The sequence below is a fragment of the Salmo salar genome, chromosome 05, assembly GCF_965601325.2.
Source record: "Salmo salar chromosome 05, fSalSal1, whole genome shotgun sequence".
Classification (NCBI taxonomy): domain Eukaryota; kingdom Metazoa; phylum Chordata; class Actinopteri; order Salmoniformes; family Salmonidae; genus Salmo; species Salmo salar.
Genome location: NC_138295.1, coordinates 22,188,004 through 22,209,001, shown reverse-complemented (window position 1 = coordinate 22,209,001; position 20,998 = coordinate 22,188,004). Strand labels below are relative to the sequence as shown.

General features: G+C 42.2%; 1 protein-coding gene across 1 annotated transcript in view; it reads left to right on the top strand.

Annotated features, from left to right (window-relative positions):
* LOC106604464 (ecto-NOX disulfide-thiol exchanger 2-like) overlaps window positions 1-20,998 on the top strand; it is a 229,744-nt gene that overhangs the window by 188,889 nt on the left and 19,857 nt on the right. Inside the window, exon 13 of the mRNA XM_014199103.3 lies at window positions 17,802-17,887. Coding sequence (XP_014054578.3) covers window positions 17,802-17,887 — 86 coding nt within the window. The remainder of the gene's footprint in view (window positions 1-17,801; window positions 17,888-20,998) is intronic.

Genomic DNA, 20,998 nt, shown 5'->3' with positions numbered 1-20,998 from the left:
GGAGCACACAACCCCTACGGGCTGAGTGCTCACTCGAGCATGGCACTTGCGAGGGGCTGGAATCATTCTCACCGGACTGTTCGTGCGCATAGGCGAGATCGTGCGCACTTCCGCATAGTACAGTGCTCTTCTGATCCTCTGTTCCCCATAATAAGCATGGATAGTTGGCTCAGGTCTACTGCGTGCCCTAGCCAAACTACCCGTGTGCCCCCCCAAAAAATTTTTTATTGGGGAAACCTATCCGGCTTCCTTGCCAGCCGTGTTCCCCTATAATAGTCCCGGTCTTCACTCCACCTTCGCCGTTCCTCCCTCGCTATTTCCACCTGTCTCCATGGAAGGCGATCCCTTCCAGCCTGGATCTCTTCCCATGTGTAGGATCATTTGCCCTCCAAGATGTCTTCCCAAGTCCAGTACTCCTTATAGTCCACAAAATTCATTTTTTGCTCCTTACCCCGCTGCTTGGTCCGTTGGTGGTGGGAGGTTCTGTCACGGTCGTCGTAGTAATTATTGTACCAAGGCGCAGTGGGTTGAGTGCTCATCTTAACTTTTATTGTGAACACTTAAATAAACAAAACAATTAACGAACGAACGAACAGGATTACAGGCTAAACACAGCTATGCAATCACAACAAACACACTCCTAATTATAGGACCTTCAGTCAGAGGCAACAATAAACAGCTGCCTCCAATTGAAGGCCCCAATCCCCATTACCTAAACATAGAAATAGAATGACTAGACGGAACATAGAAATACACTAACATAGAACATAGACCAAAACCCCGGAATACATAAATCAAACACCCCTCTACATAAACACACACCCCGAACCACATAAAACAAATACCCCCTGCCACGTCCTGACCAAACTACAATAACCAATAACCCCTATTACTGGTCAGGACGTGACAGTGCTTTGCTGCAGGAGGAACTGGTGCACTTCACAAAATAGATGGCATCATACTTCCAAAGTTGTGGCAAAATGGCTTAAGGACAACAAAGTCAAGGTATTGGAGTGGCCATCACAAAGCCTTGACCTCAATCCTATAGAAAATTTGTGGGCAGAACTGAAAAAGTGTGTGCGAGCAAGGAGGCCTATTAACCTCACTCAGTTACACCAGCTCTATCAGGAGGACTGGGCCAACATTCACCCAACTTATTGTGGGAAGCTTGAGGAAGGCTACCCGAAACGTTTGACCCAAGTTAAACAATTTAAAGGCAATGCTACCAAATACTAATTGAGTGTATGTAAACTTCTGACCCACTGGGAATGTGATGAAAGAAATAAAAGCTGAAATAAATCATTCTCTGCTATTATTCTGGCATTTCACATTCTTACAATAAAGTGGTCATCCTAACTGACCCAAGACAGGGAATTTTTACTCAGATTAAATGTCAGGAATTGTGAAAAACTGAGTTCAAATGTATTTGGCTAAGGTGTATGTAAACTTCCGACTTCAACTGTAGCGGATATGGCTGACCTGCTTAAACAAATGTGGTTTCTAATGACAATTGAGATGTACAAACTATGGCATAAGGGGACGACAAGCGCCTAAGAGGCAGATCCGTAAATTCGATTAAGACATTAATGAGCGAGCTAGGAAGGATGTAGTCAACATAACTATTTGTTAAGTACTTTTGAAATGTACAGCGATAGAATTCAGAAAATGGGCCATTCTTACAGTTTCCTCCCTGTACACGAAGTGAGAACCGTAGAATAAATAAAGGGATCATATAAGCAGACAATGAAAGCTCTGACAATATTCTATGATTACGTTTCTCTAAAACAGGTTAAAGGCTACATGTGCACCACCAAGTCAGAACAGTAGGTGAAATTAAGAGGGGTAAATAGACCAAATTATTAGGGTGAGGCACATGCACTACTAACATCTTACTACACACATACACTTTAGTATTACTTTCTTAGCTACAGTATACATATCTCCCTGGCAAATTAGATAATTTATGCAGCAGCATTCAATACAACTTTGGACTCACCTTGTTGTGCTGTGCTCACTTGAACAGGAAGGTGGTGCGGCGCTCCTTCGTGGGCAAATTCTGTCATTAAAGTCTGGATATTCTCTGGATTTATGGTGCTTTCAAAACAACTGTGAACTCGGGAAAAAAACAAGGTCAAATCATGCTGACGTCATTGATCTTCAGGTCCTAGCTCTAGAAAAGAGGCTGGATTTACAATTCCGAGTTGGATGAACGTTCAAAACGTATTTTTCCAGTTGGAGCTTGTTTATTCCTGACTTCCCAGTTGTCTTGAACTCACTGAAGTCAAGTTTTCGCAGTTCCGAGTTAACAGCTGATTTGAGCACAGCACAAATTATGCTTCATTGACAGCATGGCCAATGTTGAATGTTTATCATTTTAAACTTGGAAAAGAGCCCCTAATTAATCCCAGATTTGGGACCACAAAGCCACTGTCACGGATTCCTTCCAAACCACTCATTGTTGATTTTGCGATTTCCAACTTGTTGTGTAATGTTTACGTCCAGTGGCCGATGAGCACCGATACGCTTTATCTATAATTTCTCTTCATTATTTATCTTCATATGACAAGGATTAAAAAGGATTTGCCAGTATATTGTCGACTTGATTCATGATGATGACTGCTAGCTAAGATTTTGAAAGTATGATGTTGACATGGATCAAAGCTGCTGTACATACAATGACGTCAAATCACATTATATCTGTGGCCAATGACCTTGAGCCTTCTTGGATGGGCACTTCTAATGTAACTCTATGGCAGAACCCAAAGGGCGAGAAGTTTTTGAGGTGACGTATTGTCCCCATGAGAGAACACAAGCAACGCTCCGTGTTTTCTTCTGGCTTGCCTCACCACCACAGAAAGCACTGAGCTAGGTTGAAACACCTGCATTTTGGAGCTGTCATACTCAAGAAAACAAAAAAGAGACCATGTTTGTATGCGGCTTTATTAACACAAAGATAAGATGTCGCCGGAGTAGAAGGCTGACGTTTTACGTGTTCCCAACCAATTGTGTTTTTTTGTTTGTTTCTTTGTGTTGTTTGTAACTTATTTATTTACTTATTTTGTATATAATGTTGCTGCTACCGTCTCTTATGACCGAAAATAACTTCTGAACATCTGAACTGCGATTACTCATCACAAACTGGCAGAATCCTTTTTTTCCTTTAATGAGTCCGATGAGCTCGACGTGAATGACATACTGCTTTCCTGGGAACAGGCCCAGATCCCCCTCATTTGCGTGAAGAGAAGGCAGAGAAAAAGGGTCCGGAGGGCAGGCTGCCTTCTGAGAATTCGTAGGCGATCAAATAAACCCCAACTGCCGTCCATTCTGCTAGTAAATGTGCTATCTTTGGAAAATAAAAGCAATGACCTACACGGAAGCTTAAACTACAAACGGGACTTTCTAAACTGTAACATCTTATGCTTCACGGAGTCATGGCTGAGCGACGACATTATCAATATACAGCTGGCTGGTTATACGCTGTATCAGCAGGATAGAACAGCGGTGTCTTTTAACCTCTTGGGGCTAGGTGGGACGCTAGCGTGCCACCCGTGGTGCACTCCATCAACCACAGGTGCATTTCAAGAGCGGCAAATTTGAATCCAAATAAATGTCAAAATTCAAATTTTTCAAAAATACAACTATTTTACACCATTTGAAAGATAAACATCTCCTTAATCTAACCACGTTTTACGATTTCAAAAAGGTTTTACGGCGAAAGCATAAATTTAGAGTATGTTAGGACAGTACATTTACAAGAGTTGTGTGTAATGTTTTGTCAAGTCAAAGACAGGGTCACCAAAACCATAAAACCAGCTAAAATGATGCACTAACCTTTTACAATCTCCATCAGATGACACTCCTAGGACATTATGTTAGACAATGCATGCATTTTTAGTTCTATCAAGTTCATATTTATATCCAAAAACAGCGTTTTACTATGGCATTGATGTTGAGGAAATCGTTTCCCTCCAATAACCGGCAGTCAAGTCAGCGTCACAAATTAAATAATTAAAATTAGAAAACATTGGTAAAATATTATATTGTCATTTAAAGAATTATAGATTTACATCTCTTGAACGCAATCAACTTGCCAGATTTAAAAATAACCTTACTGGGAAATCACACTTTGCAATAATCTGAGCACTGCGCCCAGAAAAATACGCGTTGCGATACAGACTAGACGTCATGTTGGGGAGATCTAAAATCGAAAATACTATGTAAATAATCCATTACCTTTGATTCTCTTCATCAGATGTCACTTCCAGGTATCACAGGTCCATAACGAATGTAGTTTTGTTCAAAAAAGCTCATCATTTATGTCCAAAAATCTCCGTCTCGTTAGCACATGATGTAAGCCAGCCGGACTTCTCGTCATGAACGAGGGGAAAAAATATATTTCCGTTCGTTCAAACATGTCAAACGTTGTATAGCATAAATCATTAGGGCCTTTTTTAACCAGAACATGAATAATATTCAAGGTGGACGAATGCATACTCTTTTATAACGTATTGGAACGAGGGTACCCAACATGAACTCGCGCGCCAGGTGTCTAATGGGACATCATCGTTCCATGGCTCTTGTTCGGTCAGATCTCCCTCCAGAAGACTCAAAACACTTTGTAAAGGCTGGTGACATCTAGTGGAAGCAATAGGAAGTGCCAAAATATTCCTCAGCCCCTGTGTTTTTCAATGGCATAGGTTTAAAGGTAATACAACACATCAGGTATCCACTTCCTGTCAGAAAATGTCTCAGGGTTTTGCCTGCCAAATGAGTTCTGTTATACTCACAGACACCATTCAAACAGTTTTAGAAACTTTAGAGTGTTTTCTATCCATATATAATAAGTATATGCATATTCTAGTTACTGGGTAGGATTAGTAACCAGATTAAATCGGGTAATTTTTTTTTATCCAGACGTGCAAATGCTGCCCCCTAGACCCAACAGGTTAAGACAAGGGGCGGCGGTGTCATAATCCGTGTATGTAGGTGGCAGGGAAGTCAGGCGCAGGAGAAACCAAAGTGGTTAAAAATTGAGTATTTATTCAAAAAAACTAACTCCAAAACCAACGTACTCAATAATCCGGGTAAACAATAACCCGTCGCACACCGATACATAATCAACACGTACATTACATAACAAACGATCACCAACAAGGATATGAGGAGAAACAGAGGGTTAAATACACAACATGTAATTACTGGGATAAGAAACAGGTGTGTAAGGAGACCAGACAAAACCAATGGAAAATGAAAAACTGATCAATGGCGGCTAGAAGACCGGTGACGTTGATCGCCGAGCACCACCTGAACAAAGAGGAGCATCGACTTCGGCAGAAGTCGTGACGGGAGGACAATGTATTTTTGGAAATAACAGCTGGTGCGCAATATTTAAGGAAGTCTCAAGTTTTTGCTCGCCTAAGGTAGAGTATCTCATGATAAGCTGTAGATGACACTATCTATCTAGAGAGTTTTCATCTGTATTTTTTGTAGCTGTCGACAAACCACCACAGACTGATGCTGGCACTAAGACCAAACTCAATGAGCTGTATTCCGCCATAAGCAAACAGGAAAACGCTCACCCAGAGGCGGCGCTCCTAGTGGCCGGGGACTTGAATGTAGGGAAACTTAAATCCGTCTTACCAAATTTCTATAAGCATGTTGTATGTGCAACCAGAGGGAAAAAAAACTCTGGATCACCTTTACTCCACACACAGAGACGCTCTCTCTCGCTCTCCATTTGGCAAATCTGACTATAATTCTATCCTCCTGATTCCTGCTTACAAGCTAAAATTAAAGCAGGAAGCATCAGTGACTCGATCAATAAAAACATGGTCAGATGAAGCAGATGCAAAGCTACAGGACTGTTTTGCTAGCACAGAGTGGAATATGTTCCGGGATTTCTCCGATGGCATTAAGGAGTACACCACATCGGTCATTGGCTTCATCAATAAGTGCATCAATGACGTCATCCCCCCAGTGACCGTACATACCCCAACCAGAAGCCATGGATTACAGGCAACATCCCCACTGATCTAAAGGCTAGAGCTTCAGCTTTCAAGGAGCGGGACTCTAACCCAGAAGCTTATAAGAAATCCTGCTATGCCCTTCGACGAACCATCAAACAGGCAATGCATCAATACAGGACTAAGATCGAATTGTACTACACCGGCTCTGATGCTTGTCAGATGTGGCAGGGCTTGCAAACCAATACAGACTACAAAGGGAAGCACAGCCAAGAGCTGCCCAGTGACAAGAGCCTACCAGACGAGCTAAACTACTTCTACGCTCGCTTCGAGGCAAGCAACACTGAAACATGAATGAGAGCACCAGCTGTTCTTGAAGATCCCGCTCTCCGCAGCCGATGTGAGTAAGACCTTTAAACAGGTCAACATTCACAAGGCTGCAGGGCCAGACAGATTACAAGGACATGTACTGCGAGCATGCGCTGACCAACTGGCAAGTGTCTTCACTGACATTTTCAACCTCTCCCTTTCTGAGTCTGTAATACCAACCATGTTTTAAGCAGACCACCATAGTCCCTGTGCCCAGGAACACTAAGGTAACCTGCCTAAATGACTACTGACCCGTAGCATTCACGTCTGTAGCCATGAAGTGCTTTGAAAGGCTGGTCATGGCTCACATCAACATCATTATCCCAGAAACCCTAGACCCACTCCAATTTGCATAGCGCCCCAACAGATCCACAGATGATGCAATCTCTACTGCACTCCACACTGCCCTTTCCCACCTGGACAAAAGGAACACCTATGTGAGAATTCTATTTATTGACTACAGCTCAGGGTTCAACACCATAGTGCCCTCAAAGCTCATCCACAAGCTAAGGGCCCTGGGACTAAAGACCTCCATCTGCAACTGGATCCTGGACTTCCTGACGGGCCTCACAGGTGGCAAGGGTAGGTAACAACACATCCGCCACGCTGATCCTCATCACAGTGGCCCCTCAGGGGTGCGGGCTCAGTCCCCTCCTGTACTCCCTGTTCACTCATGACTGCATGGCCAGTCACGACTCCAACACCATCATTAAGTTTGCAGATGACACAACAGAGGTAGGCCTGATCACCAACAACGACGAGACAGCCTATAGGGAGGAGGTCAGAGACCTGGCCGTGTGGTGCCAGGACAACAACTTCTCCCTCAACGTGATCAAGACAAAGCAGATGATTGCGGACTACAGGAAAAAGAGGACTGAGCACGCCCCCATTAACATCGACGGGGCTGCAGTGGAGCTTGTTGAGAGCTTCAAGTTCCTTGGTGTCCACATCACCAAAAAACTAACATGGTCCAAGTACACCAAGACAATCGTGAAGAGTGCACAACAACACCTATTCCCCCCCAGGAGACTGAAAAGATTTGGCATGGGTCCTCAGATCCTCAAAATGTACTACAGCTGCACCATCGAAAGCATCCTGACTGGTTGCATCACTGCCTGGTATGGCAACTGCTCGGCCTCCAACCGCAAGGCACTACAGAGGGTAGTGCATACGGCGCAGTACATCACTGGGGCCAAGCTTCCTGCCATCCAGGACCTCTATATACCAGGTGATGTCAGAGGAAGGCCCCAAAAAATTCAGACTACAACCACCCTAGTCATAGACTGTTCTCTCTGCTACCGAATGGCAAACGGTACCGGAGTGCTAAGTCTAGGTCCAAGAGGCTTCTAAACAGCTTCTACCCCCAAGCCATAAGACTCCTGAACATCTAATAAAATGGCTACCCAGACTATTTGCATTGCTCCCCACACTCCTCTCTTTTACATCGCTGCTACTCTCTGTTGTTATCATCCATGCATAGTCACTTTAGAAACTATACCTACATGTACATATTACCTCAATTACCTCAACTAACCGGTGCACCCGCACATTGACTCTGTACAGGTACCCCCCTGTATATTGTCTTCTATTGTAATTTTACTTCTGCTCTTTAATTACTTGTTACTTTTGTTTCTTATTCATATTTTTTTTAACTGCATTGTTGGTTAGGGGCTCGTAAGTAAGCATTTCACTGTATTAGCAATAGGTTAGCTGTAGGTTAACTGTAGCGAAATGTCGGCTATTCTCGGACGCTATAAAAACATTTTTTAACTTCCGGCGCCGACAAAGATGGCCGCCTCGCTTCGCTTTCCTAGGGAACTATGCAGTATTTTGCTTTTTTATGTGTTATTTCTTACATTGTTATGCCAGGTAATCTTAGGTTTTACTACATACAGTCGGGAGGAACTATTGGATATAAGAGCAATGTCAACTCGCCAACATTACGACCAGAAATACAACTTTCCCGAAGCGGATCCTCTGTTTGGCCCACCACCCAGGACAATGGATCGGATCCCAGCAGGCGACCAAAAACAACGATGCCGTAGAAGAAGGGGCAGATGGAGCAGTCTTCTGGTCAGGCTCCATAGACGGTCACATCGTGCACTGCTCCCGAGCATACTACTCGCCAATGTCCAGTCTCTTGACAACAAGGTAGACGAAATCCGAGCAAGGGTAGCATTCCAGAGATACATCCGAGACTGTAATGTTCTTTGTTTCACAGAAACATGGCTCACTCGAGACATGCTATCTGAGTCGGTACAGCCACCTGGTTTCTTCACGCATCGCGCCTACAGAAACAAGCATCTCTCTGGTAAGAAGAAGGGTGGGGGTGTATGCCTTATGATTAACGAGACGTGGTGTGATCATAACAACATACAGGAACTCAAGTCATTTTGTTCACCTGACTTAGAATTCCTCACAATCAAATGCCAACCGCATTATCTACCAAGAGAATTCTCTTCAATTATAATCACAGTCATGTATATCCCCCCCAAGAAGACACATCGACGGCCCTGAAAGAACTTCATTGGACTCTATGTAAACTGGAAACCACATATCCTGAGGCTGCATTTATTGTAGCCGGGGATTTTAACAAGGCTAATCTGAAAACAAGGCTCCCCAAATTCTAGCAGCATATCGGTTGTGCTACCAGGGTGGGCAAAACCCTAGACCACTGTTATTCTAACTTCCGCGACGCATATAAGGCCCTCCCCCGCCCTCCCTTTGGAAAAGCTGACCACGACTCCATTTTGTTGCTCCCAGCCTATAGACAGAAACTAAAACAGGAAGCTCCCGCCCTCAGGTCTGTTCAACGCTGGTCCAACCAAGCTGATTCCACACTTCAAGCTTGCTTTGATCACATGTACTGGGATATGTTCTGCATTGCTGCGAACAACAACATTGACGAATACGCTGACTTGGTGTGCGAGTTCATTAACAAGTGCATCGGTGATGTCGAACCAACAGCGTCTATTAAAACATTCCCCAACCAGAAACCGTGGATTGATGGCAGCATTCGCGAAAAACTGAATGCGCGAACCACTGCTTTTAATCAGGGCAAAGTGACCGGAAACATGACCGAATACAAACAGTGTAGCTATTCCCTCCGCAAGGCAATCAAACAAGCTAAGCGTCAGTAGAGAGACAAAGTGGAGTCGCAATTCAATGGCTCAGACACGAGAGGTATGTGGCAGGGTCTACAGTCAATCACGGACTACAAAAGAAAAATCAGCCCCATCGCGGATCACGATGCCTTGCTCCCAGACAGACTAAAACACTTTTTTGCTCGCTTTGAGGACAATACAGTGCCACTAACACGGCCCGCTACCAAAACCTGCAGGCTCTCCTTCACTGCAGCCAACGTGAGTAAAACATTTAAACGTGTTAACCCTTGCAAGGCTGCAGGCCCAGACGGCATCCCCGGCCGCATCCTCACGGCATGCGCAGAAAAGCTGGCTGGTATGTTTACAGACATATTCAATCAAACCTTATCCCAGTCTGCTGTCCCCACATGCTTCAAGAGGGCCACCATTGTTCCTGTTCCCAAGAAAGCTAATGTAACTGAGCTAAATGACTACCGCCCTGTAGCACTCACTTCCGTCATCATGAAGTGCTTTGAGAGACTAGTCAAGGATCATTTCACCTCCACCCTACCTGACACCCTAGACCCACTCCAATTTGCTTACCGACCCAATAGGTCCACAGACGACGCAATCGCCATCACACTGCACACTGCCCTAACCCATCTGGACAAGAGGAATACCTATGTAAGAATGCTGTTCATCGATTACAGCTCAGCATTTAACCTCTATGGGCTAGGTGGGACGCAAGCGTCCCACCCGTGGTGCACTCCATCAACAGCAGGTGCATTTCAAGAGCGGCAAATTTTAATCCAAATAAATGTCAAAATTCAAATTTTTCAAACATATAACTATTTTACACCCTTTGAAAGATAAACATCTCCTTAATCTAACCACGTTTTACGATTTCAAAAAGGTTTTACGGCGAAAGCATAAATTTAGAGTATGTTAGGACAGTACATTTACAAGAGTTGTGTGTAATGTTTTGTCAATTCAAAGACAGGGTCACCAAAACCATAAAACCAGCTAAAATGATGCACTAACCTTTTACAATCTCCATCAGATGACACTCCTAGGACATTATGTTAGACAATGCATGCATTTTTAGTTCTATCAAGTTCATATTTATATCCAAAAACAGCGTTTTACTATGGCATTGATGTTGAGGAAATCGTTTCCCTCCAATAACCGGCAATCAAGTCAGCGCCACAAATTAAATAATTAAAATTAGAAAACATTGGTAAAATATTATATTGTCATTTAAAGAATTATAGATTTACATCTCTTGAACGCAATCAACTTGCCAGATTTAAAAATAACCTTACTGGGAAATCACACTTTGCAATAATCTGAGCACTGCGCCCAGAAAAATACGCGTTGCGATACAGACATTGTCGTCATGTTGGGGAGATCTAAAATCGAAAATACTATGTAAATAATCCATTACCTTTGATTCTCTTCATCAGATGTCACTTCCAGGTATCACAGGTCCATAACGAATGTAGTTTTGTTAAAAAAAGCTCATCATTTATGTCCAAAAATCTCCGTCTTGTTAGCACATGATCTAAGCCCGCCGGACTTCACTTCATGAACGAGGGGAAAAAATATATTTACGTTCGTTCAAACATGTCAAACGTTGTATAGCATAAATCATTAGGGCCTTTTTTAACCAGAACATGAATAATATTCAAGGTGGACGAATGCATTCTCTTTTATAACGTATTGGAACGAGGGTACCCAACATGAACTCGCGCGCCAGGTGTCTAATGGGCCATCATCGTTCCATGGCTCTTGTTCGGTCAGATCTCCCTCCAGAAGACTCAAAACACTTTGTAAAGGCTGGTGACATCTAGTGGAAGCAATAGGAAGTGCCAAAATATTCCTCAGCCCCTGTGTTTTTCAATGGCATAGGTTTAAAGGTAATACAACACATCAGGTATCCACTTCCTGTCAGAAAATGTCTCAGGGTTTTGCCTGCCAAATGAGTTCTGTTATACTCACAGACACCATTCAAACAGTTTTAGAAACTTTAGAGTGTTTTCTATCCATATATAATAAGTATATGCATATTCTAGTTACTGGGTAGGATTAGTAACCAGATTAAATCGGGTACATTTTTTTATCCAGCCGTGCAAATACTGCCCCCTAGCCCCAACAGGTTAACACCATAGTACCCTCCAAACTCGTCATTAAGCTCGAGACCCTGGGTCTCGACCCCGCCCTGTGCAACTGGGTCCTGGACTTCCTGACGGGCCGCCCCCAGGTGGTGAGGGTAGGTAACAACATCTCTACCCCGCTGATCCTCAACACTGGGTCCCCACAAGGGTGCGTTCTCAGCCCTCTCCTGTACTCCCTGTTCACCCACGACTGCGTGGCCATGCACGCATCCAACTCAATCATCAAGTTTGCAGACGACACTACAGTGGTAGGCTTGATTACCAACAACGATGAGACGGCCTACAGGGAGGAGGTGAGTGACCTCGGAGTGTGGTGTCAGGAAAATAACCTCACACTCAATGTCAACAAAACAAAAGAGATGATTGTGGACTTCAGGAAACAGCAGAGGGAGCAGCCCCCTATCTACATTGACGGGACAGTAGTGGAGAGGGTGGAGAGTTTTAAGTTCCTCGGCATACACATCACGGACAAACTGAAATGGTCCACCCACACAGACAGCGTGGTGAAGAAGGTGCAGCAGCACCTCTTCAACCTCAGGAGGAGGAAGAAATTCGGCTTGTCACCAAAAACACTCAAACTTTTACAGATGCACAATTGAGAGCATCCTGTCGGGCTGTATCACCGCCTTGTACGGCAGCTGCTCCGCCCATAAACGCCCATAACTCTCCAGAGGGTAGTGAGGTCTGCACAACGCATCACCGGGTGCAAACTACCTGCCCTCCAGGACACCTACACCACCCGATGTCACAGGAAGGCCAACAAAAATCATCACGGACAGCAACCACCCGAGCCACTGCCTGGTCACCCCGCTAACATCCAGAAGGCGAGGTCAGTACAGGTGCATCAAAGCTGGAACCGAGAGACTGAAAAACAGCTTCTATCTCAAGGCCATCAGACTGTTAAACAGCCATCATTGAGTGGCTGCTGCCAACATACTGACTCAACTCAAGCCACTTTAATAATGGGAAAATTGATGTAATCAATTTATCACTTGCCACTTTATATTATTTATATTAGATAATGTTTACATAACCTACATTATTCATCTCATATGTATATACTGTACGCTATACCATCTACTGCATCTTGCCATCTTGATGTATTAGATGTATCACTAGCCACTTTAAACAATGCCAATTTATATAATGGTTTCATAACCAACATTACTCATCTCATATGTATATACTGTACTCTATGCCATCCTGATGTAATGTATCACTAGCCACCTTAAACAATGCCGCTTTATATGTTTTCATACCCTACAATACACATCTCATATGTATACACTGTACTCCGTACCATCTATTACATCTTGCCTACGCCGTACGGCCATCACTCATTTATATATTTCTATGTACATATTCGTATTCATTATTTTACACTTGTGTGTACAAGGTAGTTGTTGTGGAATTGGTAGATTACTTGTTAGATATTACTGCATGGCCGGAACTAGAAGCACAAGCATTTCGCTACACTTGCATTAACACCTGCTAACCATGTGTATGTGACAAATTTGATTTTATTTACGTGAAATCAAAGAAAATTAATTGGCCATAAAAAAGAGACTCTCTTTGCTGCACACTTCATAGCTGATTGTTTAGCTGAAGGTGTCCTGTAACACTGTGCCAAGTGACAATTCTCTGTTGTGGTGTTTTCTTATTGTATTAACATATTTAGCACGTGGTTAAGCTGCTGGACAGAAACACGAATGGTTATCTAACATCGGAGGCTTGCATCAGTGTAGAGTTTTCTTTATTTTATGAATGAAACTTTTGCTTCTCTTTCAAATTAAGAATAGTCTGATGGGTGATAATATTAGCCTATCACTTGTGAATTATATAAACTCAGCAAAAAAATAAATGTGCCTTTTTCAGGACCCTGTCTTTCAAAGATAATTTGTAAAAATACAAATAACTTCACAGATCTTCATTGTAAAGAGTTTAAACACTGTTTCCCATGCCTATTCGATGAACCATAAACAATTAATGAACATTGCTTTTAAAAGTTTTTTTGATGCAAGTGGTGGTATTAATTTGGGATCTATCGCATCCCACAACTGTTGTAAACTATGTTTTGGAATATTTATTTCTTGTTATAAGTTGATCAATAGAATAGGTCAACTTTTGTACTATGGGCGATAGCAGATTGACATAGGTTAGTGCTTTTGCTGTTCATTAGGCCTACTCATCTTGTTGGCTGACCGAAAGTAGGCTAAATGTGGACAGTTCTTCTATACTATATATGCAAAAGTATCTGGACACCCCTTCAAATTAGTGGAACCGGCATTTCAGCCCCACCCATTACTGACAGGTGGATAAAATCGAGCACACTGCCATGTAATCTCCATAGACAAACATTGACAGTAGAATGGCCTTACTGAAGAGCTCAATGACTTTCAATGTGGCACCGTCATAAGATACCACCTTTCCAACAAATCAGTTCGTCAAATTTCTGCCCTGCTAGATCTGCCCCGGTCAACTGTAAATGCTGTTATTGTGAAATGGAAACGTCTAAGAGCAACATTGACTCAGCCGTGAAGTGTTAGGCCACACAAGCTCACAGAACGGGACCACCGAGTGCTGAAGCTCGTAAAAAGCGTCTGTCCTCGGTTGCAACACTCACTACCAAGTTCCAAACTGCCTCTGGAAGCAATGTCAGCACAACAACTGTTCGTCGGGAGCTCCATGAAATGGGTTTCCATGGCTGAGCAGCTGCACACAAGCCTAAGATTACCATGCATAATGCCAAGTGTCGGCTGGAGTGATGTAAAGCATGCTGCCATTGGACTCTGGAACAGTGAAAACGCATTCTCTGGAGTGATGAATCACACTTCACCATTTGACAGTCCGACGGACGAATCTGGGTTTGGCAGATGCCAGGACAACACTACTTGCCCCAATGCATAGTGCCAACCGTAAAGTTTGGTGTAGGAGGTATAATGGTCTGGGACTGTTTCTCATGGTTCGGGCTAGGCCCATTATTTCCAGTGAAGGGAAATCTTAATGCTAAAGCATACAATGACATTCTAGACAATTCAGTGTTTCCAACTTTGTGGCAACAGTTTGGGGAAGGCCCTTTCCTGTATCAGCATGACAATGCCCATGTCCTCAAAGCTAGGTCCATACAGAAATGCAGCCCTGACCTCAACCCCATCAAACACTTTTGGGATGAATTAGAATGCCGACTGCGAGCTGGACCTAATCGCCCAACATCAGTGCCTGACCTCAGTAATGCTCTTATGGCTGAATGGAAGCAAGTCCCCGCAGGAATGATGTAACATCTAGTGGAAAGCCTTCCCAGAAGAGTGGAGGCTATTATAGCAGCAAAGGGGAGACCAACCCCATATTAATTCCCATGATTTTGGAATGAGATGTTCGACGAGCATACTTTTGGTCACGTAGCATAACATCTTCAATATGCACCTCGAAATTCGATAAGAGGGACGCACGCAGTTGCATCCCCCATGTGTCTGTCTGTCTTAGCTGAGATGGGAATTATAATTATTCATTATTATTATTATATAATTATTATATTCATCCCAAGGGCACAATGGCCAATTTGGCAGCAAAATGAATGGATTTCTTTAAGGGGCATTATGGCCACACAAGGGGGATGTCACCGAGAAATTCAAGGCCTGGTGAGAATATTATCAAGTGCTTGTCAAATTGTGAATGAGAGACTGATGAAGTGTGTGCAGCCTGCACAAGAAACAAATCAGAGCTCGTGCCTTTCATACGAATTTTTTCAAATTCTCTTTAGTCGCATCATTTAGCCTTAAAATGTATAAAAAATCTAAACATATAGCCCAGTGTTCGTGTCACAACTAAAGTTGTATATATAACCTGTTTCTTTGTTAACCACTCAACACAGAATATCCGCATGCGTGCACTTCCTTGGAAATCACTTGGAGAAAATATCCTTTCTATTTTATTCAGCTATGTTCAACCTTCATACTATAAAATAATACAAAATAATTCCACAAAATTCTTGGCATATCTTTTCTGCTAAATGAGCTATTGTAGCTCACAGCCATATGGCATAGCCATATCAGGGCCTAACATAAGGACAACTCAGAGTATGCTATTCTGTTCTTCTGAAATAGACTACATTTTCTTCATGTTTCTTTAGACCTGTGTATAATAAATTATAGATTTATTGTGACGGTGTAGGCTATATTTATTCTACTTTTTAAAATGTAGATGTTCCAAAGGTCTGCATCAGTGGCTTCTAGGCGATGCATCACTAAATACAGTGCATTCGGAAAGTATTGAAATCCCTTGACTTTTTCCACATTTTATCACTACAGCATTATTACGTTAGTTTTTTCCTCATCAATCTACACACAATACCTCATAATGCCAAAGCAAAAGCAGGTTTTTAGAAATGTTTGCTAATATATATTTTAAAAAATAAACTAAAATGTTACATTTATATACACTACCATTCAATGCTGATGTTGAGACTGGTGTTTTGCAGGTACTATTTAATGAAGCGGCCATTTGAGGATTTGTGAGGCGTCACTGTAGGGATGGTGCGAGGTTTCCTTCAGACGTTTGGCATTCAGGCCAAAGAGTTAAATCTTGTGTTCATTGAACCAGACAATCTGGTTTCTCATGGTCTGAGAGTCCTTCAGCTGCCTTTTGGCAAACTCCAAGCGGGCTGCCATGTGCCTTTTACTGAGCAGTGGCTTCCAACTGGCCACTCTACCATAAAGGTCTAGTGGAGTGCTGCAGAGATGGTTGCAGAGATGCTTGTCCTCCTGGAAGGTTCTCCCATCTCCACAGAGGAAGGCTGGAGCTCTGTCAGTGTCACAACATCGACGGAAGGTGGCGCCCATCCTCGCCCGGGCGGCGCTCGGCGGTCGTCGTTGCCGGCCTACTAGCGGCCACCGATCCTTTTTTAAAATTTTCTGTTAGATAGGTCTTGTTTAGTTGGCACCTGTTTCTTATTAGTTCATTAGTGGGGGAGGATATTTAGTCGTTCTGTGTAGTTTGTGCTGTGTGCATGATTGTTTGTTGTCAGTTGTTACGTGTTTGAGGTACAGGGGTTTTTTCCCTCTGCCTGTGGGTTTCAGTGCAGCATGTTTTGGGCTGCGTCCCTAAGTTGTGTGCGGGCTGTTTGTTTTGGGCATTTGTTTTGCCTTGCCCTGCCTTACCTGTTTTCTGGGCAACGTGTGGATATTTAATACATATTTTTAGTGTGTTCACGGACTTGAGTCTCCTGCGTCTGACTTCGACCCTCCTGTTTCCTGGTGAACACTGACAGTCAGAGTGACCATCGGGTTCTTGGTCACCTCCCTGACCAAGGCCCTTCTCCCCCGATTGCTCAGTTTGGCCGAGCAGCCAGCTTTAAGAAGAGTATTGGTGGTTCCAAACTTCCATTTAACAATGATGGAGGCCACAGCCTTCAATGCTGCAGAAAGTTTTTGGTACCCTTCCCCAGATCTTTGCCTTGACACAATCCTGTCTCGGAGCTATACAGACAATTCCTTAGACCTCATGGCTTGGTTTTTGCTCTGACATGCACTGTCAACTGTGGGATATTATATAGACAGATGTGTGCCTTTTCAAATAATGTCCAATCAATTGAATTTACCACAGGTGGACTCCAATCAAGTTGTAGAAACATCTCAAGGATGATCAATGGAAACAGGATGCACCTGAGCTCAATTTCGAGTCTCATAGCAAAGGCTCTGAATATTTATGGTATTTCATTTATTTATTTTTTTACATTTGCTAACTTTTCTAAAAACCTGTATTCACTTTGTCATTATGGGGTATTGTGTGTAGATTGATGAGGAAAATGTTTTATTTAATCCATTGTAGAATAAGGCTGTAACGTAACAAAATGTAGAGAAAGTGAAGGGGCCTGAATACATTCCGAATGCACTGTATGTCACGGGTAAGCGTATCCGAGCATATGTGCCCTATCTGAGCATAGAAGATGACGCGCTAGGTTAGCTGTAGGTCAGCTGTAGGTTAGCTGTATGTTAGCTATAGGTTAATAGAATACAGTTTGATACTCTTATGTCTATTGGATGGCATATTCTCGCTGGCTTTCATTTTGGATAGATGGGTAAATCAACACTCAGACTGAATTGAGATGTTTGTACATATGATTGTAGGGTTGTAGTTATAGAGAATTAAACTACATGTTAATATGGTATTCCAGTTTGATTGACAGCTGTATTGATGTCTCTGTCCTTCCTCAGGGATCATCTCTACGTTCCTCCATGTCCACCCATTTGGAGCCAGCATCGAATACATCTTCTCTTACCTACAGCAGCTGGACACCAAGGTACTGCTGGCACACACACACACACACACACACACACCTGAGATGAGCAGCAGGAGCTATCCTGGCACCCTGATCCAACACACACCGTTCTGGCACCCTCAAAAGAGCCCCCAAAGTGAACTGAACTGAGACCATCTTGAGAGGTGGTTCACTTGAATTCCGTGGTCCATTTCCCTTTTTTAGGGCAATGTGAACACAAAGCTCCCCAGGTTCGCTTGTCATTATTCCCGCACCACACACTAGACTATTGCAACACCATTTCCCCTGCCATAACCCCTCGCATTGGTGCCACAATAGAGCGAAGATGATGTGCAGGTTCTCGGATATTGATTAGCGATTGTCAAGGATGCACAGAAATTCCAAAATATTCGTGGAGTTTTTAGTTCAGATTATTAGTTTGCTGTATGTGATCTTTAGGCTAAGAGAGCTTTGTACCCTGTTTATTCCATTGTGGGGTTTGAATAGCTTGAGAAGACAACATATTTGGTGAAAATCACGACATAGGTTACTAAATAAATTCTAGCTTCTAAAGGGGCAGTAGCCTACATTGGGTGTACAATTTTCAATTACAGCATTATTTAATCTGCAGTTATTCTTCTGCTATTTATTCTGTTACAAATAATATTTACATGTTAATAGCATCTTCTGATTACAAGTAGGTACACTACCATTCAAAAGTTTGGGGTCACTTGCAAATGTCCTTGTTTTTGAAAGAAACTATTTTTTGTCCATTTAAATAACATTAAATTGATCAGAAATACAGTGTAGACATTGTTAATGTTGTAAATGACTCTTGTAGCTGGAAACGGATGATTTTTGTATGGAATATCTACATAGGCGAACAGCGGCCCATTATCAGCAACCTGTGTTCCAATGGCACGTCGTGTTAGCAAATCCAAGTTTATCTTTTTAAAAGGCTAATTGATCATTAGAAAACCCTTTTGCAATTATGTTAGCACAGCTGAAAACTGTTATTCTGATTAAAGAAGCAATAAAACTGGCATTCTTTAGACTAGTTGAGTATCTGGAGCATTTGTGGGTTCGATTACAGGCTCAAAATGGCCAGAAACCAAGACTTTCTTCTTAAACTTGTCAGTCTATTCTTGTTCTGAGAAATCAAGGCTATTCCATGCGAGAAATTGCCAAGAAGCTGAAAATCTCATACAACATTGTGAACAACTCCCTTCACAGAACAGCGCAAACTGGCTCTAACCAGAATATAAAGAGGAGTGGAGTGTCTAGTTTGAAAAACAGATGCCTCACAAGTCTTCAACTGGCAGCTTCATTAAATAGTACCCTCAAAACACCATTCTCAACGTCAACAGTGAAGAGGCGACTCTGGGATGCTGGCCTTCTAGGCAGAGTTGCAAATAGAAGCCATATCTCAGACTGGCCAATAACAAAAAGATTAAGATGTGCAAAAGAACACAGACACTGGACAGAGGAACTATGCCTAGAAGGCCAGCATTCCGTAGTCGCCTCTTCACTGTTGAAGTTGAGACTGGTGTTTTGTGGGTACTATTTAATGAAGCTGCCAGTGATCAACCGTTTCCAGCTACAATAGTCATTTCCAACATAAACAATGTCTACACTGTATTTCTCATCAATTTGATGTTATGTTAATGGACAACAAAAAAATATTTCTTTAAAAAACAAGGACATTTCAAAGTGACCCCAAACTTTTGAACGGTAGTGTATATCTAGCTGTAAGATAACATATATTGATGGAATGGCTTGTCCTGCACTTTGTAAAAATCCAGAGTGCATTGAGAGAATGTTGGAAAAAGATATTGATTCCTTTCTAAACATAGCAATGTGAATACAAAGAGGATTCGGACCACAAAATAGCTGAAGTGAACTCGCAAAATTAGGATTTGGGGTTTTAGGTTATACTCATATAAGTACACAAAAAAAGTTTGTTCTATCAGTTAAACAATAAAATATGAATTATGATTGTACGTGACATACTCAGTATGCAATAAAAACCCTGTTTGTGTGTGTGTGTGAGAAAGTTAGGCTACATGGAGGGGATTATTGGGTAGTCAGGCTGACTCCTAGTGTTCGCTTGAAGTTATTTAGAGATGATGAGGTTTTGGCTATGTGAAGATAAGAATTCCAGAGTATGGTACCTCTGTATCTGAAAGAGAATTGACTATGTGAGGTGTGGCAATGGGGAGGGTGAAGGTTATCGCAGTGTCTTATGTTAAATAAATGGATTTCAGAATTAACCTGGAAGAATCCATTGAAGGGTTTAGATAAACTGTCTGAGTGTGAGTATTTGTAGATGAAAGTGCATACTTGGCGTACATTAATGTCGTAAATAGACAAGAAATTGAATTTCTTAAACAAAGGTTTCGATGGAGCCAGGTAATGAGAAGAGGTGGCTTGTCTTGCTGTATGATGAGTCATTTGTGTAGGTAGGAGCCCTATGTACTGGCCCAGACAATATTATAGTTAATGAGATATGGATAAATTAAGCTATAGTAAAGAGTTAGGAAGCAAGCCTGATGAACCAAACCACTAATATTTATGACAAATTGAATATGATCTTTCCAGTTTAACTTTTCATCAACTAGAACTCGGGGGAATCTAGTGGATGTGACTCGTTCCATTTCATTCCCTCCAATTTAGATTCTGGCTCTTTTTTTCTTTTTTTTAAAAACAATATTTCTTATTCTTGCTAGTGAATACACTAAAGTTAAAAAAAAATGACATTTAAAGATAAACAAATTATCTGACACCATTCCAAAGATGTGGCCATACCTGAGTTGGTTTCATTAATTACTGAATCAAAATACTTGTGCGATAAAATCAAATTGGTTTCATCAGCAAAGAGAAGGGGAAGTACGGTAGAAGACACAGCAGCAAGGTCATTAGTATAGATTAGGAATAACAAAGGATGACTTGACCCTGGTAGATGCACAGCCGTTTACATAAACACATTGTTCTCTATCATAAACATAATTATATAATAAATAATATATATATATAATCATGGAAACCGTAATAATACAATTTAGAGAGTAATATGTCATGATCAACCATGTCAAACACTTTGGATAAATCTAAAAAGATTCCACGAGCGTATTCATTGTTGTTAAGGGCTGTAAA